The sequence below is a fragment of the Acomys russatus genome, chromosome 17 (assembly GCF_903995435.1).
Source record: "Acomys russatus chromosome 17, mAcoRus1.1, whole genome shotgun sequence".
NCBI classification, from domain to species: Eukaryota; Metazoa; Chordata; class Mammalia; order Rodentia; family Muridae; genus Acomys; species Acomys russatus.
Genome location: NC_067153.1, coordinates 65,168,314 through 65,194,820, shown reverse-complemented (window position 1 = coordinate 65,194,820; position 26,507 = coordinate 65,168,314). Strand labels below are relative to the sequence as shown.

Genomic DNA, 26,507 nt, shown 5'->3' with positions numbered 1-26,507 from the left:
AGAAGAAGAAAAAGACCTTAAAATCAACTATACGAATATAGTAAAGGTCCTTAAAGAGGAAATAAAGAAATCCAGGAAAACATAAACAAAAAAATTGAAGGAAGTAAATAAATCCCTTAAAGAAAGCCAATAGAAAAAAACAGTTGAAGGAAGTAAATAAAACTGTTCGATACATGAAAAATGGAAATAGAAGCAATAAAGAAAGCACAAACTGGGTTGGGGATTTAGCTCAGTATTAGAGCACTTGCCTAGCAAACACAAGGCCCTGGGTTCGGTTCTCAGCTCTGGGGGAAAAAAAAGAAAGAAAGAAAGAAAAAGAAAGCACAAACTGAGTGAGTTCTGGAAATAAAAAATTTAGGACTTCAGATAAGAACTACATGGGCAAGGTTCACCAACAAAAAACAGGAGATGGAAGAAAGAGTCTCAGGCATTGGAGACACTAAGGAAGAAATTGATACATTGGTCAAAGTAAATGTTAACTCTAAAAAAATTACTGACACAAAACATCTAGGAAATCCAGCACACTATAAAGAGACCAAACGTAAGAATAATAGAAATAGAGGAAAGATAAAATCCCAGCTCAAAGACCCAGAAAATATTTTCAACAAATCCATAAAAGAAAATTGTCCTAACCTAAAAAAGAAGATTCTGGCCCTCTGGTCTCCAAGCACCAGCTTTACCTGAAACCCCAGAGACAGCTGCCATCAGGGACTACCAAACAAGGCTCCTCCCCCAGCCCTTTGCTTGCTCGGTTCATCCAGCAAACCAGCAGCAGTGGGTCCTGCCTGGTGCCCTCCACTCTCACTTCAGGTCTCTGGGATTTTAGCTAGAGCTAGGGCCTGGGAAATGGAAGGAATGGAGGGCACAGAGCAGGCCTCATCACTGTTGGGTTTGTGTATCGGAACCATGAAAGCAAGGGATGGGGGGAAAGGTCTCACATAGTAGTGCCTGGTGGCGGCTGTCTCTGGGGTTTTAGCTAGAGCTGGGGCCCAGGAGATGGCTTCATCTCAGAGATGCAGGGAAGTTTCAACATATGAAAACCAATCTATATAATCTACCATATAAATAAACTGAAAGAAAAAGCACCCCTGATCATCACAAAGGCCTTTAACAAAATTCAACACCTCTTCATGATAAAAGTCCTGAAGATATTATGGATACAAGGGAAATATCTAAACATAATAAAGGCAATTTACACCCTATAGCCAACATCAAATTAAATAGAGAAAAGCCCAAAGCAATTCCACTTAAATCAGGAACAAGACAAAACTAGCTACTCTCCCTATGTCTATTCAATAGAGTGCTTGAAGTTCTGACTAAAGCAATAAGACAACTAAAGGAAACCAAGGGGATACAAATTGTCAAGGAACCAGTCAAAGATTATTATTTGCAGATGTTATGGTAGTATATATAAGCAACCCTAAAAATTCCACCAGGGAACTCCTACAGCTGATAAACACCTTCAGCAAAGTGGCTGGATATAAGATTAACTAAAAAAAACAAAAACAAAAACAAAAAATCAGTACCCTTCCTATGTACAAATGAGCCAAGAAAGAAATCAGGGAAGCAGGCTGGAGAGATGGCTCAGTGGCTAAGAGCACTGACTGCTCTTCCAGAGGTCCTGAGTTCAATTCCCACCAACCACATGGTGGCTCACAACCATCTAAACTGGGATCTGATGCCCTCTTCTGGCCTGCAGGTATACATGCAAGTAGAGTATTCATGCATAAAATAAATACATCTTCAAAAAGATTTAAGAAATCAGGGAAGCAACACTATTCACAATAGCCATAAATATTATAAAGTATCTTGGGATAACTCTATAAGTAAAAGGCTTGTTCAACAAGACCTTCAAGTCTTTGAAGAAGATATCAGAAGACGGAAAGATGTTCCAAGACCCTGGATCAGTAGGGTTAACATAGTAAAAATGGCCCACACCCATGCCTGACACTGAATGACCAGGAAGTGGAGGCTGCAAAACCCAGAAACCTAGATAGAACCAAATACAACTGGCCAAAAACAAATAAATAATGAATATCAATTAAATGACTCCTAACAGTGCTCTGCTACACTCATAGATTAGTGCCTAAAACAACAGTCATCTCACAGGCTGCCTCTTCAGCTGAAGGGAGCAAATGCAGAGAGCCACAACTAAACGCGAGGTAGAAAGAGAGCCCAGATTGGAGTCCCCTCAGAGCTCAGAGAACCTGTGGAAGAGAGGGAAGAAGAATTGTGAGAGCCAGAGAAGTTAAGGACACTAGAGGAGCATGGGCCACGAAATCAACTAAGCAGCCATTGTGGGGCCTACCTAGGTCTATGCTAAGTCCTCTCTATATATGTTACGATTGTTAGCCTGGTGTTTGGGCAGGTGGGGAGGGCTTCTGGCAGTGGGGGTGGGGTGGGGTGGCTCTGGTTCTTTTGCCTGCTCCTGGGACCCTTTTCCTCCTACTGGGTTGTCTCGCCCAGTCTTGATGTGAGGTTTTGTGCCTGGTCTTGTTGTATCTTGTTGTATCACATTTAATGGATATCCTTGGGAAGTCTGCTCTTTTCTTGGAGGAGACAGGGGTAGAGTGGAACTGATGGGGCACTAGGAGGAGTAGAGGGAGGGGAAGCTGTGGTCAGGATGCATTGTATGGAAGGAAAACAAATCAATTTTTTTATTAAAATACTCCAGGCATGTGGTTGTGGCACACACCTTTAATCTTGGCACTCAGGAGGCAGAGGCAGGCAGATCTCTATGAGTTCAAGGCCAGCCTGGTCTACAAATTGTGTCCAGGACAATCAGAAGAAAGTATCTTAAAGACAGCGTTCTCATCAGTTCCAAACATGCTCAGAATCTCTGAGGTCAGCAAAAATCATCTTTCTTGTGCCAGAAATCATGGGGACAAGATGAGGTGAAGTGGAGACCCTTGGATTCCTCATGAATCTCAGCCTTATCAGATTTCTTTAGCAATTTTTGGCATGTGAACTAAACCTCCAGGGGCAAAAATCTGCCATGGAGAGGCTGTTTTGGATATGGCTTTACAGTGGGGTAAAGAAGCATGCGCATTGACTAGTCTATGACCTGGAGGTATCTGCAGATTGATGTTTCTTTAGTCCTAATGTAAGTGTAACTTGATCTGTTTCTTTAGTGATAAATTTCCTTTAGAAGGAGTTTTGTCTTCCTCATAACTATGTGGCATGTTTTCTCAGAGCATGGCCAATATCCCCTTGAAAAATTAACCATGTCCCTCAACAACTTAGACAACAATAGAGCCTCTCCATTTCCTCAGTGTGTTAGTGACTGCCAGTTTTCTAGGTCCGTGCTCCCTCTAGTGGCCTCCATTTATTCTGCAATGTTGTCTAATCTAGTGAACTCATCTCCCCTGATTTAGTAAAGAATATTCTAATGCCTCTGGTTCCATCCTTAAAAGTATTTAGGCGTGAGCATACCCCTTTTTTCTTTAATTATTATTTCAGTCACACTCACAGATATCTAAGAACTCAACCTCTCTGTCAAGAAAATGTTGTCGTTGGTCTGGGGGTGTATGTAGATCACTTAGCTGACAAGGCAAAGAGCTAGAGTCAGCCCAAGTACAAAAAGAAGGAGAGAGAATGGGCAAGGTGGGAGAGGGGAGACGTGAAAGAGGGGAAGGTGTTGACGACACTAAAGTTAACCCTTAAGCCCCACTTGCCCAAGAGCAGATAACCTCCTGGAATGCCGGAGGTTGTTATTCGTGTAAGATAGCAAGCCATGTGTTTTCACTTTAGTGAACAAGATTGGTGGCCCCAATTACACAGATATCCTAGATCACATGCAGGCAAGAAGTATGTCAGGGTGTATGCTTGCCCCGATAGAACGCGTGCAGGAAGTATGTGGCCTTGTGGGTTCTGCCTTTATCAGTGCCATTCTCTGGGAATTCTGGGTATGGATCTGGCCAGTGTATATCTTCCTGACTAGGATTTAATAAAGCTTGCTTTAATTAGACAATTGTGGATTTGGCCTTCCCCACCAGACCCCCACTCCCACCCCAATTTTCAGGTTTAACAGAGGGAGGAGGGGGAAGAGCAAGAAAGGGAAGAAAGAGGAGTCAAAGAGAAAGGAAGAAGGAAGTGAAAAAGGAACAAGGAAGGAAATTTTTTCTCCACTCCCTGAGCTCAATCAACAGAACTGCCTTGTCTCTGCCCTTTCTGTGTGACTTTTCTCACTGTAGGAGCAGCCTACATGGGAAGACCCCGTTTCCTAGTTTTCTAGGTAAGCCTGATTCCTAAAGATGATGACCCAAGGATAGGACTTCCTTTTTTCAAATCCTTGGGGTTTGTAAAAAATTCCACTGAATTTTCATTTCCTCCCTAAAAGATTTCTCTTTATCTTTATATGAACTCACACACCTCCATGTGGTTAGCCCCACAAGGAGGTCTGGAATCCACAATCCCAAGCAGAGTTTAAGAAACCTACAAGCCCAAGCCAACCAAAGACTATCTGGTAGCAAATAATTCCAGGAACCTGCAATCAGGCCAAAAGTGACAACTCTCCACGGTTCATTCTAAGGTTCTAAGAGCAGTTCAAAGCCATGTAGACAATCAGCAGCTAAAGACTCATATGCAGTCACACAGCCACAGTCTGTCTACACGGAGTGGGGGTAATTTTATTTCAGCTTCACTTCACTTGTATAGTTGTACCTAAGAAACCTTTAGAGCCTTTGCTTGCTATCAAACTGCTCTGTACAGTAGTGCCAGGTTCCGAGGCCTGTCTTTCACCACTGACGTTACAGGGAGGCCCATGGCTGCTTTCCTCCACATTTGAACCCAGCCAAAGGAGAAGCGCCAGAGAATAACAGCAGAAAGGAGGCATTCGTTTCCTTAACGGCCAAACTGTTGTCTACAAGCCACAGCACCCTCCAAACTCTGGTCCTGCGAAACTGAGAATTGCCAGAGATCCAAAGGGACCTCTTCAACCTCTTCCTCCTGCATATACCACTAATAAAAGAAGCAAACAGTGAGAGGAGGGAAGGGGAGGGGAGGGGAGGGGAGGGGAGGGGACACTCACACTCTCCATCCAGTCCTTGAACCTCTTCACTGAGGGAAGAAGGGCATGGTGCAAAGCTATTGAGGGGCACAGCTGTTAATGCACCAACTCCACCCCTCATGAAATGCAGCCTCATAAAACTAACAAGCATTCCTCTGCCCAGCTGTCACAGCACCACAGCCCGCAGGAGGGAGCAGCCGTCAGAGAGAAGGGCCTTTCATCTCATATTAGTTCCTAATTGCCAAAGACTCATTGGCTTAAAACAACACATATTTATTATCTCTCAGCTCTGCAGGTCCTAAGCCCCTGATGGGTCTCACCAGGCTATGTTAGTGAGCTCAGGCAGGACTCCATCCTTTTTTAATGACCATCTGCTTCCTGGCCCTTTTCAGCTTTGAGTGGCTGTCCGCAATGCTTGGCCCATGGCTTCCATTTTCAAAGCCAGCAATGTGACCAAGGCCTTCTCACCCTGCCATCAATGCAGCTGTCTCCCTGGTCTCCTTAATCTACACTGAAGGGCCCTTGGGATTATTTCAGGCCCGTCTGGATAATGGAGGACAGTCTCCTTATCTATCTTTAAGGCCAGCTGATTAGCAACTTAGTTTTAATTGCATTCTTTTTTTTTTTTTTTCCCACTTTTACATACATTTATTTTTTTAACCTTTGGATATTTTATTTATAAAACTTCTGTTATTCTATTGAACCCATGCTCAGATCTACCCAACAGTCAGGACATTCTCCACAGTTGCATGGAGAGAGGGGACTGACTCAGACATGGACTCTGGTGCTCCATATTTGACCACCTCCCCTTGGTGGGGAGGTCTGGTGGCACTCAGAGAAAGGATAAGCAGGCTACCAGAATGAGACTTGATAGGCTGTGACCATATCGTGGGGGAGGAGATAACCTTCTGTCACAGACCTAGGGGAGGGAAGAGAGAGGGAGGGAGGGATGGGAGGATATAAATGAAGGGACAGCAATTGAGATGTAATCTAAAAAATTAATAAGAACTTTTTAAAACTTCTGTTATTCTGCTTTATTTTGTCTCTCTCTCCTTTTTAATTTATTATAATTTATTCAGATTACATCCCATTGTTATCCCCTCACTTGTTTCTTCTTGTTCCCACCCTCCCTCCCTCTTATGCCCCTCCCCTAGACCTCCGACAGAAGGGGACTTCCTCCCCTATTATTTGACCACAGCCTATCATGTCTCATCCAGATAACCTGCATCCCCTTCCTCTGTGTGCCCTCAGGGCCTCCCCCACCAAGAGGAAGTGATCAAATTGGAGGCACCAGAGTTCATGTCAGAGGGAGTCCCTACTTCCCCCACAACCATGGAAAATTAATGAGCCGTCCATTGACTATATCTGAACAAGGGATCTAGGTTCACTGCATGTATTGTCCTTGGTTGGTGCAGCAGTTTGTATAGGCCCTCCTGGGCCAAAACTGAAGTCCAAGTGAATTAAATATCTCAACATAAAACCAGACATACTAAATCTATTAGAAGAAAAAGTGGAGAAGAGCTTTGAACTCATTGGCACAGGAGACAACTTCCTGAACAGAACACCAACAGCTCAGGCTCTAAGATCAGCAGTTAATAAATGGGACCTCATGAAGCTAAAAAGCTTCTACAAGACAAAGGACACTGTCAACAGAAGAAAACGACAGCCTATAGACTGGGAAAAGATCTCATCTGACAAAGGACTAATATCCAAAATATATAAAGAACTCAAAGCTGGGCGTAGTGGGAGGCAGAGGCAGGTGGATCGCTGTGAGTTCGAGGCCAACCTGGTCTATAAAGCGAGTCTAGGACAGCCAAGGCTACACAGAGAAATCCTGTCTTGAAAAACAAAAAACAAAAACAAAACAAAAACCCAAACAAACAAACAAACAAAAAAAGAACTCAAGAAATTAAACACCATCAAACCAAATTATCCAATTTTAAAAATGGGGTACAGAGCTAAACAGAGAATTGTCAACAGAGGAGCATCAAGTGGCCAAGGAACACTTATCTGCAGTTTTAACTCCCCATTGCCCACGGACCCCAACTGTCACAGGGTCTGTGATGGGAGCATCTCACTGAGGGCCGCTGCCTGTTCTGCTCCCATGTATATCCTGCTCCTTTGGGAATCTGATGCCTGAGATGCCAAAGCTATCAACACAGACGCTAAAGGTTATACAGTGTCTTGATGACTCTTAAAGTAAGATACACTGCTGCTATCACACCTCTGATATTGACACCAAGTCATCACCAGGACCAAGTCAAAGCCTCAAGAACCATCTACTGTCCATCCACCTATTCCACCAAGTTCTTCCGCCCTGCCCCTTCCACTGAAATTTTTTCATGTGCCATCTAGGACTTCTGAGCAAATGCTTTAAGTTCCCAGCCTTAAGTCTTGCTTGAATGTCTCATCGCATCATCTTGTATAACATTTTAAGATGTCCTGAGAATCCTACAACCCCTGCAGCTGCTCAGGTGGAAACTGCTTCCTCTCTTAACCACTGAATAGCTTAGAGCCCAAAGTTGGGAAGGGATTTCTCTCTATGCTCCCATTGCTGCTTTAAACTATGTCTTCCTCCTTCAAGGTCTCTCTTCCATGAAGGCTGAATCACAGCTTCTCCTCCATCTGCTGATGATCTCAGGGCCAAGTCTTCTTCCCTTTGTTCCTGGTTCTGACAGCCATTTGTGTAGAGGACTTCTCCAGGGTCCAGGCTGCTCACATCTTTGACTGCTGTACCTCCGCCTGTGCTGTAGCAATAGCCTTCAGGAACTTTAAATTCAAGGTTCTTGCACTCTGTCCATGGTCTCCTGCCATCACCATTACTCTAAGAATCCAGCCACAACGAGTCTGACCTCCAATGCACTGACCCTGCCATTTTTCCCATACAGCTGATGACTACATTTCTCCAGGTTCCTTGTAGCTCATTGTTGCCATGTGACTAGGTATTAGCCATAGAAGATGAGCACACAGGAGGGCAATGTAACAAAGGTGAAGTATTCCCCATCTGCTCATGTATTTAAATACGTGGTTCTTAGCAGGTAGTGCTGTTTTGAAAGATTTGTGGAGCCTTTAAGAAGTGGAGCCTACTACAGGAGGTGATTCACTGGGCAAAGGCCTTCGGTCATGTAGCCTGGCCCCACTTCCTGTCTGCTCTCTGCCGAAATAAGTCCTTCCCCCTTAAACGTTCAGCAAGCTCTTTACCGCTGACTGAGGAAGCTCCCCAGGTCCCCTTAAGTTGTTCCTCTTCAGGTATTTATTTGTTCACAGCAATCAGAAAAGTAACTTAATACAGATAGATTATAATTTTCCCTTTGCCAGGTAAGGAACCTGTCTTCTTGTCCTTTCTAAACCCTCCAGCCACCTGAGTTGAGAAAAAGGTGAGAGTTCGAACAGCTAGCTATGTTGGAACACATATTGGAAAAGATAAATTCACAAGTGAACCTAACCTAACACCTGCACTTCTACTTTTCCTTTTCTAATCTTTCCTCCACTCAACATTAGACGAGAAATATTTTCAACGCACACATAAGATCATATATGTTAGCCAGGCTGCTGATTAAAAAATAGTGCCCACTTGCAGTTCACATAAGATGTAGTAAACGCCTTACTAGGCCTGGTCTGGCTCCCAGCCTCCGCTGTTACCACTTTCCTCAGAAATATATTCTACCCATTCCAGAATCCTTTGTGATCCTTGGACACATCAGCATCTTTCGAGCTCAAGACTCCTGTCCATAATTCTTTTTTTAATTAATTTTATTTTATGTGTATGGCTGCTCCCTGTATGTATGTCTGTGTACCATGTGTACTCAGTGCCCTTGGAGGCCAGAAGAAGGCATGTATACCCTGGGACTGGAGTCATACATAGTTATGAATATCATGTGGGTGATGGGAATGGAACCTAGATCCTCTAGAAGAGCAAGCACTGCTCTTAATCGCTAAGCCTTCTCTCCAGCCCCATAAGTGGTGTTGACAGTGTAATGGTGAGCATAGCTGCCTTCCAGAACATTCTTCCTACTGTTTGCAAAGCTGCTACTCTCATACTTCAGGCCTCAGCTCAAATGCTTTGCTCTTGGAGAAAGCCTCCCTGGCTACCTGACTCTTCTCCTTCTTGCCTTTGTCATCCCATGCTTATCTACCACCACTGAGTTTACTTTGCTTGGAGATTGTCTCATTTGTATATTTGTTTACTAATTTGTATGCTTTTTTTCCCACATAGATATCTCTCTTCCATGGGATCTGGGAACTAATTGGTTGGTCCTACTTACTACTTTCCCTGTACCTTGAATAGTGATTACATCACACAGCTGGAGTTCAGGGGATTAATTTCAATTGAATTCTTGGGTGAAATAAATAATGAATTCTTTTTTAAATTTTTTATTATTAAATATTTTTTATTTTTTACCTATATTTATATTCTTATACATATATACAATAAACTACCTACAGCAAGAAGAACCACAAAACAATCAGGAACTATATAAATGTTACACGCATAGTGTTTTGGCTTAAGTGAATGGACGGGTGATGGATCTGCTGCTCCTTTCCCAGCAAGCAAGGAACAGAAAGAGACTTTGGGTGTCCACCAGCCCACTAGTGGTGAGAAAGGGATAAGGCTCTCACCCTTGGTGAAAATGGGCATAAAGAAGGATGGCAAGTAAGGGCTTCTCAGAGGGGCTGGGAAGGGCTAAGAAGGCCACTTACTCCATTCCTGGCCTCTGAGGGGTTAGAGGAACAAGGAGGAAACAGAAGGCTGCCTGCCTAGAAAACCTGCTGTAGTATCTTACGGCCACAGCAAGGAGTCCTGATGTTATGTTTCAGCAGGGCTCCTCAATGTGCGTATGTATATGGGTGGATTCAGGGTTTTATAAAAATACGAAGTCCTTCCCCCACTCCCAAACTTTTGTTGTAGAACATGGAGTTCCAGCATGTGGGGCAGGAGGAAAGATGGGCCGCCCCGACAGACCTGCACTGCAGTAGACCCTTCCCTGTGACCTGGGAAGACAGGATAGCTAGGCCTTCATATGACCTGGCCCTGGACTCACAAAGCACAGACTCTGCCCACAGCTGGCACCTCTCCTGGCCTCAGGAGCCTTTCTCCTTCAGTGGACTCACTAGATCTTTCACCAACCCACCGTAGTTTCAGAACCACCCAGGACGCCACAGCTGTTAGAAGGAGCTACCTTCTCTCCCCATCACCCACTTGGGCACTCCCAGCTAGAGAGCCCTTCAGCACAGGCAAGATCATCCAGGCCCCGGTAGCTCCAGAGAGCAAGTTCCCTTCTCAGACGAGCTGAATCTCTGTCCTTCTGACTTGCATCACTGGCTCAGTCTGGTAGAAAGCACGGGAGACTTGGTTCTGGTTTATACGTGACAATCCCTGAAGCATCTGAAGATAATTATCTTTTGAATATTAACTGCTTCATTTGTCAAGCTCTAAATAGGAACGGTGTTGAGAATTTTGTGGGCCTTACCTCACTCAATACTTGCAACCCTAGGATGTAGGAATTGTCGTCACTCAACAGATAAAGAGATGAGCTCAGAAAAAGAAATCTCACCAGCCCAAGGTGTCTCAGTTACTAGAAGAATCAGGATTGTCCCAGGGCCAGTCTGACCCCATGAAAGGTCTACACTCACCCCTTTCTTAAAACCAAGCCTCCTGGAGCTGAGTCTCCTCTGCCCACTAAACATCAGATCAAAGTGCCTCTTCTCTGGGATTCTTAAGCTCCAATCCCCCACAGTAATAGCCAAATTCAATAAAAACCCTGGCAGTCACAGAGCCTCATGCCCTCTTCTCCGGCACTGGAAACCGATCACCTCCCACACCTTCCCCACTACACCTCTGTCCTCCCTCAGCCCACAACACCGCTCCAGCAACCCCATGGCTTCTGCCTCCCTCCTTCCTCCTCCCTCATGCATTCCATTTTCCTCATCTCCCAGGACTTTCTCATTCTACCTCCCTCTTATTCTCACATTCTTCTTCCCCAAAACCCTACTCATTCTAAAAAGAAAAAGGAAAGGAAGGAAGCAAGCAAGGAAGAGAGGTTTCTCCAGCTGTGTTTGCTTCTCATTTCTTTCTAACCCGGTCACTGCTGTGGTTCTCAGGGCTCCCTCCTGAGACTGGCTTCTCTAGGGTTGTTAAAGGTGTCTTCCACCTCTGCGCCCCTCACAATGTGGGTGCTTAGTAAGCGGCTGTGTCAGACTGATTCACTTTAGATATTTCAAGTGGAAGAAATGTGGTTAGACTTCAGAAGTCCAGGAAGCAACAGTAAGGAACTTGCTGAGACTCCAAAAGAGTTGAGCCCCAACCCACCCCTGGGGGACCTGGTCGCCTGAGACTTAATAAAACAATGTGACCCACCCCTCCATCAACAAGAGGGAAATCATGCCTGGCTCTGGGAATCTGACCAACTACCCAGAGCTAGGGAAGTTGTGGATCTCAAGGAGAATCTTGTGGAAGTTGAGGAGAACCTACAGCCATCACTTTATTAAATCAGCATAATCCATAATTACATTTTTAATTTAAAAATTATGTGCATTAGTGTGAAGGTGTCAGACCCCTTGGAACTGAAGTTACAGACAGTTTGTGAGCTGCCATGTGGATGCTGGAAATTGAACCTGGGTCCTTTGGAAGAGCAGACAGTGCTCTTAACCACTGAGCCATCTCTCCAGGGCCTCCCATAATTACATTTTATGTATATATCTTTATATCATTGGACAAGTGTAGTACTCACCCTCTATCAGTGAAACTTATCTCTGCAGCAGAAACTATCATAGGAACTCACAACTGATCAAACGCAGAGTTGTGGAGCCCTAACTGACACAACACATCTCCTAAGGTTCAGGAACATTTTGGAAAGGAAGAGGCATAGAAAGATTGTAAAAGATCGTTCGCTGTGGGGTCATGTCTCCCAGAAATGTCTCGGAAGCTACACCCATGAAGTCTCATCAACATGGCTGCCTAACCCTGAAAAAGACATGCTAACATGGAAAGGGGAAAGCTACCAGCACCTCAACCCTGTGCACCTAAGGAATGCTGAGAGCAGACTAGCTTTCCCTAGAAAACAGTACACCAATTGGTTATCCAAGACAAATGGTCAGCTCTAAAAATAGATATACAGGCAACATCAGACTGACTGAGAAGATTGTATTTATGTACTTACTACATGTATGTATGCTGTGTGTGTGTGTGTGTGTGTGTGTAGTAACAATTAAAGAAAAAGCACAGCCAGGCATGGTGGCACACCTTTAATCTCAGCACTCAGGGAGGAAGAGACAGGTGAGTCTCAGGCCAGCCTGCTCTACAAAGCAAGTCCAGGGCAACCAGAGCTACACAGAGAAGCCCCAACCTGAAGGAGAAGGAAGAGAAAGAGGCCATGAATTTGAATGGTAGCAAGGGGCACATGGGACGCGCCGGAGGAAGGAAAAGGATGGGGAAACGGTATAATCATAGTCACACAAATGTTTTAAATTATTTTTTAATGTAACTTCAATGATTCCTAGGAAGGAAACTGTATTTGAAACACTATCTGATGCCCTCTGCTGGCCACTCCATTTCTGGGCTGTTGTTCTCCCTGTCAGAGTTGCTGGTATAGACTTAGAACCTGAAAACCCTCTCCCCAGACACAACGGTAACAACCTTGGGAGCTTTTGTAAAAGAGAATTAAAGGTAAAATTTCAACTCATCACTGTATTAGGCAGACTTTTTATGATTGTAACAAAATGCTCGTCAGAAATAATTTACGGGATCTTTCCCAATGTGGTTTCAAAGGCATCGTGGATTCTGGGCCTTGGGTGAGGCAGAGAATATTAGCAGGGGCACACAGGGAGAAAATAGAAGGAACCTTTAATAGAAGGGGCCAGAACAAGACATAGCCCCCAAAGGCATGTCCCAGGGACCTACCCTGACCAGGCTCCGCCTTCCGAGCTTCATCACTTTGAAGAATACATGTTCATACGTTTTTATTTTATGTGTATGAGTATTCACCTGCAGGTATGTCTGTGCACCACACACATGCCTAATGCCTACAGAGACCAGAAGAGGCAGCACAGCAGTGAGCTGCTATGTGGGTGCTGGGAATCAAACCCAGGTCCTCTGCAAGGGCAACAGATGGTCTTAAGTGTTGAGCCACCGCCCCAGGTCCTTCATTCACATTTTTGAACACATCAGTGGATTAAACCATTGGTTAGTTCAGAGGTCTCTCACAGACACACTCCAATGTGTTCACAATCCAGCAAGGTGACAAGATCAGCTATCACAGGCAGCAAAATATTGTAGGTGACATGTCAAAGAAAGGAGCCAGAGCATCACACAGAGAGTTAAAGGGATTTGAAAGCCTAGTTCCAGGAACCTCAGCCAGAACAAGACTATTGGGGAGTGAGCCAGGGCAGCGCAGTAAGAGGAGCAGGGCATTTGTGAGAAAGAAGGAATAGCGTTCCCAGCCCCATCTCTTTCCTCACCCTTTACCCTAAATCTCATGGGACACTGGTACCTGTTGGCCCCAGAGCTGAGCATGTGGCCTGTGGGCAGGTCATGTTCTGGAGTCCGGGTGCTAACAGAAACTTAGAAGGAGAGAGAGGGTTGAGGAGCTGCAGCCTGGAAAAACAGCTGTGAGATACCTTGGCTTTCAGAGTTTGCCTGGCAAAGTGAGAATGAGTCTAGGCCCCCAGGGGAGGGACTCTGGATTCCTCACAGGTCTGCCTCGGGCCACTGAAATAGGGCTGCCTCAAGAAGCCAAAGGATCCCGTCTGCTGAAGCATCCTCTTCAGACCTGAGACCTAGCCCAACCCCACCAGGTTCCTAAGCACTTGTGGAGACAGGAGAAAGACTGAGTTGCTAGCCTGCCAGGCCGTCCTAAGCACAGCACTGTATCTACTTCTCACCGGCTGCTACAGGCAGTTATACATTGTCACACATGCCATAGGAAACCATGGGACCAGATCCCTCCAGCCACAGCAGGGATGGGTGGCTAACCCCTGAAAAAAGGAATGTGGAGCTGGGCCAGGGCTCAGAGCTCTTTGACAAGCTATAACCTTCAAATGACCCTCCTGCAGCCACCCTCCCCTGCTGAGAGCCCAGGAGGGAAGCTGGCATCTGCTCCCCCTAGCCACCTATAACAACACACAAGAACCCAGGGGGCCTTGTTCTCTGCACTCCTGGTAACCTACCCTCATCCTGTCCTATGGCTAGGGAATTTTCCATCATCCCACCTCCAAGTCAAAGTCATTAGATTTAATCATTAACAGAGTGTGTGTTAATTAGTAGGGTAGGATGATCACCCATGCTGATGAGGGCACAGCTGGACACTAAGAATGGATGATCTGGCAAACATGGGGAAAAGCAGGCCCCGACTGAAAAGGGGCAGGAATGTGCTCCTGGCATCCCCCCTCTGAACTCTGAAGGCATCAATCGCCCTTTCCACTATCCCCCTTTGTCAAGCACCAAAGGAGAAAACAATTGCAAGCGTGTAATGGATGGAACCCATTTGGGGACTACATCAGCCCAATCCTCTCTATATAACAGGATTGCATGTCGTTAAGCCAGTGTAAAGGCTGAGGGTACTGGGAGTTTGAGAAGCTAAGCAACTGTTTAAGGTCACAGACACTAACGGGTGGAACTAGCATGTGAGCCCAGGTAGACCTTCAAGCTGAAGGGACCTAAGCGTGGAAAAGGCACATTGGGTAAGAGAAGCCCAAGGTCATGCTGACCCTCCCGCTCTCTCCCTCTCCCCCCTTGTCCTGGGAGTTACAGCATCTTGTCCCTCTGCTTTTGAGATACTCCAGACTGGTAGTATTGGCCACCCATCAGCAGCCAGCACCTGGGCTGAAAGAGACTGACACTGTACCCGCAGCACTTAGCACAGTGACTGGCATGTGTAAATGCTTATTGAAAGGACCAACTCAACCTGTAAGAAGGTTGTAATTAGTACCTACCTATAGGGTGGTCATCTTCTGAAAACCGTCTGGGCGCCCATGTATTTCAAGAGGTCATTTAGGTCATGCCTTGCCATTGAATGGCTACTCCTAAGTCTCTTCTGCCTCAGCCAGTGGCCACCATCACGGGTTCCCAGGAACACCAGCTTCAGGGCTGCCACCTGTGATAATTGCAGTGACAGGGCTCTTTCACAGGCAAAGTGGGTCTGCCCAAGCGCCCTCTTCCAGCACATGACAGGGACCATGCATCTATGCCAATAGGGCTTCTGGGCCTCCTACAGATTCTGGAAATATCTACGCTGGTGAGGCCTTCCAGATGGGCTTTGGAAGCCTGCAGAATCACAGTCTTGGGAACAGTACCCACTCCTGCTTCATAGGACTAGATCCCTAACAACTTCAGAATTTTTCAAAAGAGCAAAGTCACTCCATAGGTCAGAAGCCACGGTGAGGATGTTCAGAGCATATGCCACAAGCTCTGAAGTGGTTCCAAAAGATGTTCGAGAAACAGCAGCACCTGGGATGAGCATGTGTGGCTTCCCGAGGAACCATGTAGATGGTCTTGTTGCTCTTTGGGGGGTTAAAAGCAGCTACTAGCCTTTCCTCTGCAGAACTGTGTGAGCAAGTGTGTATACAAACAACTGTGTGGACAAGTGTGTCAGCACTATGCACTCCACACCCAGGAGTACACTCTGCCACCAGACCAGGCCAGGGTGTCTGGGAATCTGGAGGTGAGGTCCTCCCTGCTGTGACCATAGCCCTGTGACTTCCTGGACGAGGCTTGCTCACCTTGGACTCTCAACAGAACATTAGAACTGAAAGATGTATGCAGGCTGCCTTGACTCCCACTAGGGAGCAGGGCGATCCCAGAACCACCCAGGACACTGATAGCAGAGTAAGGTTTTGAACCTGACTTCCCAAATCCCAGCCTAGGTGGCCCCATCTCTCCGCAGCAGCCTGGTTGCCCATCCTCAGGCTTTATTGTGGGACTGGTGAAATTAGCACTGAGTTTGGTGGAGCAAGAAGGGCAGACCAACAGAAACAAAGCACAGTCCATTAGTCTGGAAGGCAGCACAGGCAGCAGGGATGGCATTAAGTAATTCCACTAGGTAGTGACATCCCCAAGTCTCATCCCTGTAACCTTAAATATTCATAGGCCAGAAGTGTGCCCTGGAGTAGCTATAACTCTGCCACCAGGGTTGCAGCAGGGGTGACCACTTGGGCACTCCTCACATAGACACATTTGAGCAGGGAAAAGGACAGACTTGCTTTTCCTCAGCTGGGAGCCCTCTCCAGGCAGGCACAGGCCCTCTGCAACTCCCCAGTCCTGTGTGCAATACGCTCTGCTTCCCGTGTGCCTAGCAGGTGCTCACAGCTACTCGCTCAGCTCAGGGCTTAAAGGAAAGTGTGTACACACCTCCACAGTCACCACTCCACTTGGCCCGCAGAGGCCAAGCCATGATCCACCACTTGGCCTCCCTCCTCACCTCACCTCCTGCCCTTCTCTCCCCTCTGGTTCTCCTCTGAGCACCATTTCCCCATCCCCCTGTACCCCACCACTACTGTTCCCCCAGCTGCTCCCAGTACCCTTCTTTTCATCTACCCTAAGCCTCTCTTGGCCCCCATCTAAGCTGGAGCTTTCAGATCTAGGGAAGTCAGAATCTAGGAATTGAGAAAGGAACATTAAAGACAGACAGGCAAAGCCCCTGATGAACTCCAGGCCTAAAATTTGATGGGGGGAGGTAAGGAGCAGGGAGGAAATCTAAGCAAACTGGACCGTCCCAGAAGAGTAGAATCTCATAAAAGCCCAGATAGAGAAATTCTCACTCTGGAATTCTGCATGGAAACAAGCCAGAGTGTCTCCCTCCCCACCCCACCCCAACCCTTCCCTTATGCCTCCATGTCAGCTCCCTTACTCTGTGGATCCTCACCTATATGGCATGGGGGTTCTGACACCACAAAGGAGATGAGGGCTGAGCTCCAGAGCCAGTGGTGCGGACTGTGCCTTCAGGTCATCACGTCCAGGCTGAGAGGACAGAGAATTAGGACACAGTGCCCCTAAGTGTATGTGAGGGAGGGAGATGCAAAGAGAAAGGAAAACAGTGGCCTGGCCCTAAGCCCACCCTCCCCCAGCCCCCACCCCCACCCCATGCCCTGTCTCCCACGGTACATGGCTTTGCCATCTCTCTCTGCAACCTGCCCTGTGATGTGGGTGCACAGGTACTGGGATCCAGGGACACTGAACACCTGCCCTACTACACAAACAGAGCAAAGGCTGTGGAAGTGCCGGGAGAGACGTATTCCCAGAGTCCTGTCACCACAACTAACAGCAAATGAGAGGCCCACTGGCTAGAACCTTCAGGGCTGCTGACTGGCTGCAACCTGGCCTTGCCCTGGAGAAAGCTGAGCCTGCTGTGTAAAGAGATCCCTAGGGGAGGAAGGAGGGTGAGGGAGGACTATTTTTGGAGGGAAGAGGGGAAGGGGCCATGGAAAGCAGACCAGAGGATCCCAGGCTGAGGTTTAAAGCTGCCCCCTAGAATGTGTATGGGGGGGTAGCTGATCAAGACCCTTCCTCTGTTCAGTTTAAGATGAAAAACTGCTCTCCTGGCCCTGCCATGCGCCCCCTCCAGGCTTTTTCCTTCTCTGTCTCAGCCCTTGGTGCCTCCTAAGTCATCAGGGCCCCTCTCCAGTGCCCAGCCCAAGCACAGGGCACTTCAGCTCCTATGAATATCCTGTCGCCCTCACTGGTTAGTACTGAGTGGTATGTTGGTCCCATACCAACCCAGTAGGTTCTTCTAGTAGTCTACCTTCCATGCCTACAGTCACAGCAGCGAAAGAGAGCACAAGCCAGAGGGTCTCCATCCCCACCGAAGGCCTGTAATCCCCTTGTAAGCCTTTCACCTACTCTGCAGCCCCACAATGTAGCAAGCAGAAAGTGAAATCTATTTCACAAGCAGGATTGGCTTTCACCCTCATGACTTCTTCTTTACCCTAAATGGCATTCTCTCCCCAAGCCTAGAGACCCTCTGAGGCCTTCCCCCCTCCTCCCCCTTCCTAGATCGCTCCCTAGCCTGGAGCCAAAGCCCACACCTGATCTTCAAGTTTTCAGCTCCTCTCTAGTATTTGCCTCTGGGGAAAGTTATCTCCTAGTCCAACCTTAATCCCTCCTGCTACTTACCTAAATTTTCTTTCTATCTTTTCTTTTTGTGAAATCTCCTTTAGAGAGATTTCTACTATTTACAATATACCTCTCGAGTCTCGCCCAGTCCATAAAACCTGCCTCAGCTTGAAGTTCTTGGTAGCCCACCCTCTACCCAGAATTCTAGGATACAGGGATGTCAGGTGGATTAGGACAGCGACCCGCCCTGGCCTGGCTCGCAGCCGCCAGCCAGCCACGACTGGGTTAAGACTCGGGACTCCGGGGGGAGGGGGCCGGGAGGGGGCGGTGACGAGCCAATCCGCAACACAGTCCAGGAGCAGAGTGGGGCGCGCCGAGCAAGGAGCAGCTAGCTGTGCACCGGGCTGGGGCCGGGGCCAGGGCAGGGGCCGGGGCCGGAGTGCAGCGAAGAGGGAGCTCGCCCGCCCCAGCCCGAGTCCCGCCACCGCGGGGCCCAGAGCCATGGAGCCAGACAACAGCCCACGGAAGATCCAGTTTACGGTCCCTCTACTGGAGCCGCACCTGGACCCGGAGGCGGCCGAGCAGGTACTAGCAGGGCGGGGCAGCCGGTCTCAGCGAAGGACTAGGTGCGGGGTTGTGGGACCTGAATCCCTAAGCCCAGCGCCATACCTCTTCGGGGGATGCACTCGCCCTGTTTATGGGGATCCCCATCCCCTCCCCCAACGGTGGAACCAGGTCTCATCAAGTGCAGGTCTCTGTGCCGGGTGTCTGTCTCCCAGAGCGTTGTTCACTCCTTGCCCAGTCCTGGGGACCCGACCCCTCCCCCGCTGGCGACCTTACATCCCCTCACACCCATTCAACCGTCATAGATTGCCGCCTAGGTGGCGGCGCTGAGCTAAAGGGTACCACCGGGAGGAAGCGCAGGGCGGGGGTCGGCGAGTAAAAAAAGACCGCTGTCCTCCCCTCGGAGTCTTAACGCACCTGGGCTGAGTGTGGCACACAGAAGGATAAAGGCGGCTATGGAGAAGCTCTGGGGGCGAGGGTGGGAGTCTGCAAGCTGATGTTCCCTTCTGCAAGTGGGAGCACGTGGGTCCAGGGTCTAACTCCTGCCCTTTGGAGTAGGGACGGGGGTGGGGGTGGGATGCGGGGCGCGCAGCGCGGCGGACTGGAACGTGTGGGGCTGGGGTCCAAGCTTAGCAAGCCAACAAGAGAGCTCGGCTCACGGGGTGGGAGTGCAGGGCCCTAGCCCAGCCTCCTGGCCTGGCCTATTTTTAGCTCTGAGCAGCCTGGCAGAGGCGGCAGTGTGTGAGTGAGCAGTGTGTGCCTGCGTCAGTGAGTGTACAGAAGGGGCTACTATCTGCCGCGTGCTCCTTTTGCATCCCTGGCCATGTGGAGACCAACTCGGTCGCCAAGAGCATCCAGTTCCCTCCAGGCCAAGGCTCCCCACTGAGAGACTTGGGGGAAGGGGCCCTGGGGATGGGTAGGGGAGAGAGGTTTCCACTTTGCTCGAGCTGATTGACAGAATTGGGTGTGGATGAAAAGGGACCCAGCAGATTCTCTCTTTAAAACTTCTGCTTCTCAAATCCCCTGGCCTCTCCTCTCCCTACCTGGTAACCAAGGGGCATCTTCGCAGCTGTAAGGTGTGGTTGGAGAGGGTGTGTTGATGAAGAAAATGAATGTTTCTATGTGCTCAAGGAATATGCCTATGCCCCAGAGACAAGAGATTAGCTAAGATGACTTTTGACCCAAGAAAAGAAGCCCAGGAGAGGGAACTGTGGGAACCAAAGGTTCTGAGAGATGCTTCTCAGTGGCAGATAGGACCTGACACCTGCTTCTGTTCAGGTGTTGAAGGAGGAAGGGAAACAGGAAGGCCAGCTGGTTCCTAGAGCTGGAGGCAAGGAAGCGTGTGGGGGCACATGGCAGTGTTGTGGGGGCACATGGCAGGGTTAGGGAGCCGAGGTGGGCGAAGAGCTGGGACCCTGCTCTCTTCCAGTCTTCAGAAATCTGTCTCTTGGGCCTGAAAGTTTGCCCCCAGTCCTTCCTGCTTGTTACCAAGTGTGTAGGCAAAAGCTCCAATCACAGCAGGACTCTTACCCCCAACCTCCCATGGGGTGGTGGTAGGGGTGGAGGGGAGAAAGAGTGAAAAGCTAAGTGTACAGCTGAGAGAGGGATGGGGCTGACCTCCACCACAACCTTCATATGTCCTTGAGAGCTAGGAGAGGTAAGGGCAAAAAACAGAAAAGAGACCTCTTTGTTGGGACCCAGCAAGTCTAGCTTTCCTCCCTCCTGCCAGTATCACAATTCTCAAGGACTCTGGGTGCTTTAAATCCATGTCTAGGGGAAAGTAAAAAGTCTGTTAAGAGCTGGGCGTGGTAATGCACTCAGGGAGGCAGAGGCAGATGGATCATTGTAAGTTCGAAGCCAGCCTAGTCTACAAGGCGAGTCTAGGACAGCCAAGGCTACATAGACAAACCCAGTATTGAAAAGCCAAAAATAAATAAATAAAAGGCTGTTAAGTCAGGGACCTGTCTGACCTCAGAACCCTGCTGACCTTTTGGTCATGAACTCCTTGGGCTGCCAACGCAGGTGCTATGTCAATCCACTAACCCTAACCCTTCCACCCAGCCTCAGTCTCACTTCCATTCCCACCACCACCCCACCTCCACCCAGGCAGAAGGGGTCAGACCCTAGCAAAGGGGCGGTCGCACTTGCGCACACATGAAGCATCTTGTACCAGGAACAGCCAGAGACAATTCACATTTAATATTCTTACACACACACACACACACACACACACACACACACACACACACACACACATACACACACACAGAGGTCTGGCTCTGCTGGGACCTTGAAATGTCACTAAAAACAGATGCCACTGATTTTCCCTGAAGCGAGAAGTCACTCATAGCCCCATTCCATACGTGCTGTTTCTTTCTTTGGAAAGAGCCTCCTCTCTGACTCACACAGTCCCTCCTACTATTCCCACTTTCTAGACATCTTATCACCTCCAGCCACCACTGCCAGCGGTAGTGATACCAAGCAAACAGATCTAAATCTGGTCGTTTGGGTCCTCACTGGACCCTGCTTCCCTATGGCTGTTAGCCTAACCTGCCCACAGCTGCCCTGAGAGAGCTGCAGGAGCTCCACCCCTGGGGTGTTGCTCTCTCCCCAGCCTTCCCCAGAAAGGAGAGTCTGTAGAATTCAGCAACAATCAACTTAACAGACTAGCCACCAGTCAGTTCTCTATGCTAATTTCCCCTGGGTGGTCAGGGTTCTGGCTAGGACCCCTCCCCATGTCCTGTTCACCTTTAGGACCACTTCCTCTGCTCTCTGGCCAATTAAAAAAGCCGGTGTGGGCCTGGTGAGATGTCTCAGAGGTTAAGAGCACTAACTGTTCTTCCAAAAGTTCTGAGTTCAATTCCCAGCAACCACATGGTGGCTCACAACCATCTATAATGAGATCTGGCGCTCTCTTCTGGTGTGCAGACAGAATACTGTTTAAATAAGAAAGAAAGAAAAAAGAAAGAAACAAAGAAAAATTTAAAAATAAAATAAAAAGCCAGTGTGTCCAAGGTTATTGAAAACTTAGGGTATTAAACATTGAGATGTAACAAGAATAAATTAATTTTAAAAAAAGAAAAAGAAAACTTAGGGTATTGAGGGGCTGTGGTGGCCAGGGGAGAGGAGCCTTCAACTCTTCCTTCATGGTAGGTGAGCCTGAGGGAGGCCTTCTGCAGACAGGTATGAGCCCACAGAGGGTTAAAATGTCTGCTTAGCAGGTAAATGGGAGGCTGTGGGGAAAGCCCTCTGACCTCTCATTTATTTCTGACCATTGATTCAGGATGGACAGAAGGACAAAGGCCTGAAATCAATAATGCAGAGTGAACAGAGATTCTGAGGAGAGCAGGATAGGACAAGGGTGGGGTAAGGAGGCAGTGCAGGGAAGGGAAGGGATCGTGCAGACGGCTGAGCTGGTTTCTTGTGTCCTTAAGAACAGCTCACCCCAGAAGAGGGGAGGGGACCAACAGTACTCCAAGGTGACCAGACACTTTTTGAGGGATATGCATAATTGTCCTGGGTGGTGACCCTGGTGAACTTGACCTCTTCTTCCTCCTCCTCTTACCCAGATTCGGAGGCGCCGCCCCACCCCTGCCACACTTGTGCTGACCAGTGACCAGTCATCCCCAGGTAACCCAAAGGACAAGTGCCTGGAGGACGGGGTCCCTATTAGAGGGGATGGGTGCTAAGGGGAAGGGTAGAGCTCTGTTGTAGAGATCCCCCTATGCTGCCTCATAAGATTTATTTTGATTTTAGGAAGATGGAGCTGTACTAGGAGGGGAGGAGACAAGCTGGTTCCCAAGCCCCCCAGGAACTGGGTTGGTCAACTTAGTGCAGGTTGCTGTGACAACAGCCTTTTAGGTTTCTCCAGCAACTGAGATGCCCCCATTCCCAAATGCAGCGACAGCTGTGAGGGGGAGAGACCGCCTCCATCATCCGAGCATCAGTCCCCCAGAGTACAGTAAGGTTAGAATGAGCTCAGAGAGCAGCTTAGATTCTGGTCACCGGAGTCCCCATCGAGGTCTAGGGATACAGCAAGGTCTTGGAGAATGTCAGTGGAGTTTGGTAGGTGAGAAGCAGCAACCAGGCTAGCCTGAAATCCGGGATGCCCAAGTCTCCAGCTTCCCCCACAGCTCCCATAAACGATGCACATCTGTGGGCCCTGACTGGAACAAGTTTGCTATTCTCTCTCAGGGAGCCCTGCTCCTGTGAAAGCTCAGCTCTTGCCTGGGGGTGGAAGAATGGCTGGAAGGAAAAAGAGACCGGGATGCTGCAGAGGAGAGAGAAAGAGCAGAAGGACCACAAATCTGCCTTCACAGACCTCAAGGCCTGAGGCCGGGATGCAGGCTTAGGCTGGTCACAGGGTCCAAGTCTTGACAAAGCCAAGGAGCAGTACAGGGGGACCCAGAGAGAACAGGCCAGGCTCCTGGGACAGCTAAGGACAGAGGTGACTGCAGAGTCCCTTCTTCTTAAGAACTCAGGGTTTGGGGGAGCCCCTGGGTTTCCTGCTCTTACCACTGTTTTCCCCCCTACTCCCCCCAGAGATAGATGAAGACCGGATCCCTAACTCACTTCTCAAGGTGAGCTGGCTCCTCCCACTCAGCCCAGCCTCCTCCAGACCTGGGGTGTGGGTCTCTGAGAAAGAGTACCCACTTAGCATACACAGGCTCTGAGTTAGCTCCCCCAACCCAACGCAGAACCCTGCTTTCCCACCAGGAGGGCTTTGATGCCCCCTTCCATGCACTCCCAAAAGGTGTGTGGGAGTGCCTCTACACAGGCTCCGCCTGCCTCACACACAGTGTCCACGCTCAGCCTGGCGGAAACAGCTAGGAAATGGGGAATCTTCTCTCACTCCCGCAACCCAGCTGCTCCAGTCTCTCATCCAAGTGCATGCCAAGGCAGAAGAGGGGGGTGGGAAGGGCTAACACCCAACCAGGCTCTGTGTCCTTCACAGTCCACTTTGTCAATGTCTCCACGGCAACGGAAGAAGATGACAAGGACCACACCCACCATGAAAGGTTTGGCAATCCCCTCCAGTTTCCCCTCTGCCTGAAGCTGGGGGGGTGGGGCAAAGGGATGTAGATCGAGTCGCCCTTTGCAGGAAGTCCCTGGGAGGTCACTGGGTCTGTCTTTCTTTGAGTGGAGCTATTGCTATATGAGGGAGGCTCCTGTAGCCTTGGTGAAACTGATCCACAGACCAAGACTGAATGCTCCCTCCTCACTGTGGCAGATAAAAAGCACATGTGGCCGCCTCAGCACAGCACATGGAAGGTGCTATATTACCTGAGTCCAAATCAAGGCTTCTCTCCTGCCCCTAGGGAAGCCACAGGTGCTAGTACTTTAGGAGTGTCTTCTGTACTTACAGGCTCTTCCTCTCTACTACTTGCTTACTTGCCTCCCTTCATCTCTCCTTACTGCCCAGCAAATGTTCCTCCCTGTTTAGAGCTCAGTGTGTGGGAAATTCTAGCAACCAGAAACACACACAGACCCACTGATGGGGCTGCTGAACTCGAAGATCCCCCAGGGAGGTTTTAGGCAGTCACATCCCATGTCTCCTCCCTTTCTCTGTGCCCCCAGAGCTCCAGACGATGGTTGAGCATCACCTAGGGCAACAGAAGCAAGGAGAGGAACCTGAGGGAGCCCCTGAGAGCACAGGGAGCCGGGAGTCCTGCCCACCTGGGATCCCAGACATAGGCTCAGCGTCAAGGCCAGATACCTCTGGGACAGCACAAAGTATGTATGAGCCTGGGAAGACACCACAATGCAGTTCCACAGCCTTGCAGGAAGATAGCTTTGCCTACCGGGGTAAAAGGAGGAGCTGCAGCCTGGGAGAGATGGGATAATAGCTGAAGTCCCCGTCAGGGGCATGGATGCACATCACATGTTTGAATCACTTTGTCTTACTGTCGGCTACTGCCTTAAACCCCAGAGATGCTGTTGCGGCTGGCAAGGGAGGGAAAACCCACCAGACTTGGAACAGTGCTTGACCCGGCAACAGAGTCAGGGCTACCGTGCTGCCTCCACCACTGGCCACTTTACCAGCAGAGCTGGTGTCTGTTTCACTGGGGTTGCGTGGGAGTCTGCCATTGAGCGTGGCTCAACACCTGACACACACAAAGCCTGCAATTCCGGAAATGCAGTGCTGGTGGTGTAGATTCATAGCCACAGTGCCTTCTCCCAGATGTATTCCTTAACTCAGACCATTTCCAGTTGTGCGGAAGTGACACAGGGCACACACTTCGTGTTACATAACATGCCCCGCAGAACACCCTGTAATCAAACACATACTTTTTTTATAGTACAGTGGATGGTCACACGAAGTAACAACATAGCCTCATATCAGTTCATGTCATGCCTAGCCTCACTTGAATTTATACTCTAATTTTTTTTAACTTTTTAGAGGGTTGGGGGGGGACATTTTTATTTTAAATCTCTAGTTACAGGGGGAAAAAATAGTGAAACTATCATAGTAACTGTGATCAGAGAAACCCCAGATGGCAAGGTAGACTTGCTCCCAATGGGTCTTGGGCCCCTCCTCAGAAGCTGTGCCTTTAAAAGGCCTGGCTCTTCCTCCACTACCCACTTTCCCTCCCTAGAGCCTGCGGAATCCACACCCAAAACTCAGGAGCAGTGTGGTGTGGAGCCCAGCACAGAGGACCCCTCAGTCCACATACCATCTCTGGATTCCCACGGAGCCAGCTTGGTAAGCCCATGGGCTGGGCTCTGGGGCCTTCAGGAGAGCAGGCTATAGAGGCTAGTATTTGGAACCAAAAGTGTAGACAAAAGAGCAGCTATATTTAGTCACTAAGAAGTTAGCCTTTGTGCTAAGAGGCTACATATCTCCCATGACAAAGAGAGAGAGAATTAAGTAACTTCAGGAAGAAGCGAATTGAGTTTGCTGTGTACACCTTCTGGAACAGGTGATGGAAGTCAGCTGTAGACTTCATTTTATTTTTTAATAAAGGGCAGTTAGAACCAAAATATTGTGGGCCAGGTGCAGCGATACTCCCTAACCCTGCCTAGAAGAGAAGGGGCTCAGTCTGAGATCCAGAAAGACTGCCTCAGAAGGTGGGTAACTGAGCTGACTAGAAAGGGTGAGCCTCTGGCCCTTCGGTCACCTTCCTTTCCTCCCCCGCAACAGGTCTGACAGGAGTTGGCATCCTGGGATCGCCACTGCAGTGTGGAAACTCATGGACACTGGATGTTTCTTAATCCCTTGTTTTTAAAAGTGATAAATTTGGTGTTAGGTCCTTGGTGCTCGCCTTCTTTCCAGCCTAGGGATGCCTTCTGCCCCACCACCCCCCCCCCCCGTGGGTTCCTATCTGCACTCCACAGTCCCCGCTCTCAGGACCGACTAGGGCAGGAAACAGGAAAGTGGCAGAGACCTAGCCTCTACTTGCACAAAGAGAAATGGACGTCTGGAAGGGGGTGGGGTCATCTCGGGGCTTTCTTTCTCGTTGTGGAAAGCTCTGCCAACATAACAGGACTGCAGGCTCTGGGAAACCACTGCTCTAAAGCATTACCCAGACCAGCGAGGGCTTGCTTAAGCGCCATCTGCTGGACATAAGTGGGAAGTGCATCTTGTCCCTAGACCCTGAGAAAGGGAGTATTTGGAATTGTCTGGCCTCCAATTGTGTGTCCACTCTTCCTTATTTTAACCTGATAGAAAGATTGTCAGAGAACAGGGTTGCTAGAAACCAGAAGGGCGACCTCTCCCCTTGCCCCACCTGCTGAGGCCAGGGCAAGACTAACATTATGGACAAATGGAGGAATGGTCTCTGATCCTAGCCAGGCATCTCCTGCTGCTGATTCTGATTTTCTCATAGAATTAAAGAGAGGACGAGAGAAAGCAAGATTCTCCCACACCCTTTGCTGCAGCAGTGCTACCCA

At 48.8% G+C, this 26,507-nt stretch overlaps 1 protein-coding gene across 1 annotated transcript; it reads left to right on the top strand.

Annotated features, from left to right (window-relative positions):
• Positions 1–18,447: 18,447 nt before the first annotated feature.
• Positions 18,448–25,869, top strand: Ppp1r1a (protein phosphatase 1 regulatory inhibitor subunit 1A). Its single transcript, XM_051160495.1, has 7 exons — positions 18,448–18,638; positions 22,187–22,247; positions 23,160–23,197; positions 23,572–23,635; positions 24,195–24,350; positions 25,214–25,320; positions 25,759–25,869. The coding sequence occupies exons 1-7, from the start codon at positions 18,555–18,557 to the stop codon at positions 25,762–25,764; spliced, it is 516 nt and encodes a 171-aa protein (XP_051016452.1). The 5' UTR covers positions 18,448–18,554; the 3' UTR covers positions 25,765–25,869.
• Positions 25,870–26,507: the final 638 nt, after the last annotated feature.

Excerpts from the sequence above, each read along its gene's own strand:
- Ppp1r1a (XM_051160495.1), top strand. The coding sequence starts at position 18,555 with ATGGAGCCAGACAACAGCCCACGGAAGATCCAGTTTACGGTCCCTCTA. Across the intron at positions 23,198-23,571 it reads TCCCTAACTCACTTCTCAAG|TCCACTTTGTCAATGTCTCC; the intron begins GTGAGCTGGCTC and ends TGTCCTTCACAG. Across the intron at positions 24,351-25,213 it reads TACCTCTGGGACAGCACAAA|AGCCTGCGGAATCCACACCC; the intron begins GTATGTATGAGC and ends TTCCCTCCCTAG.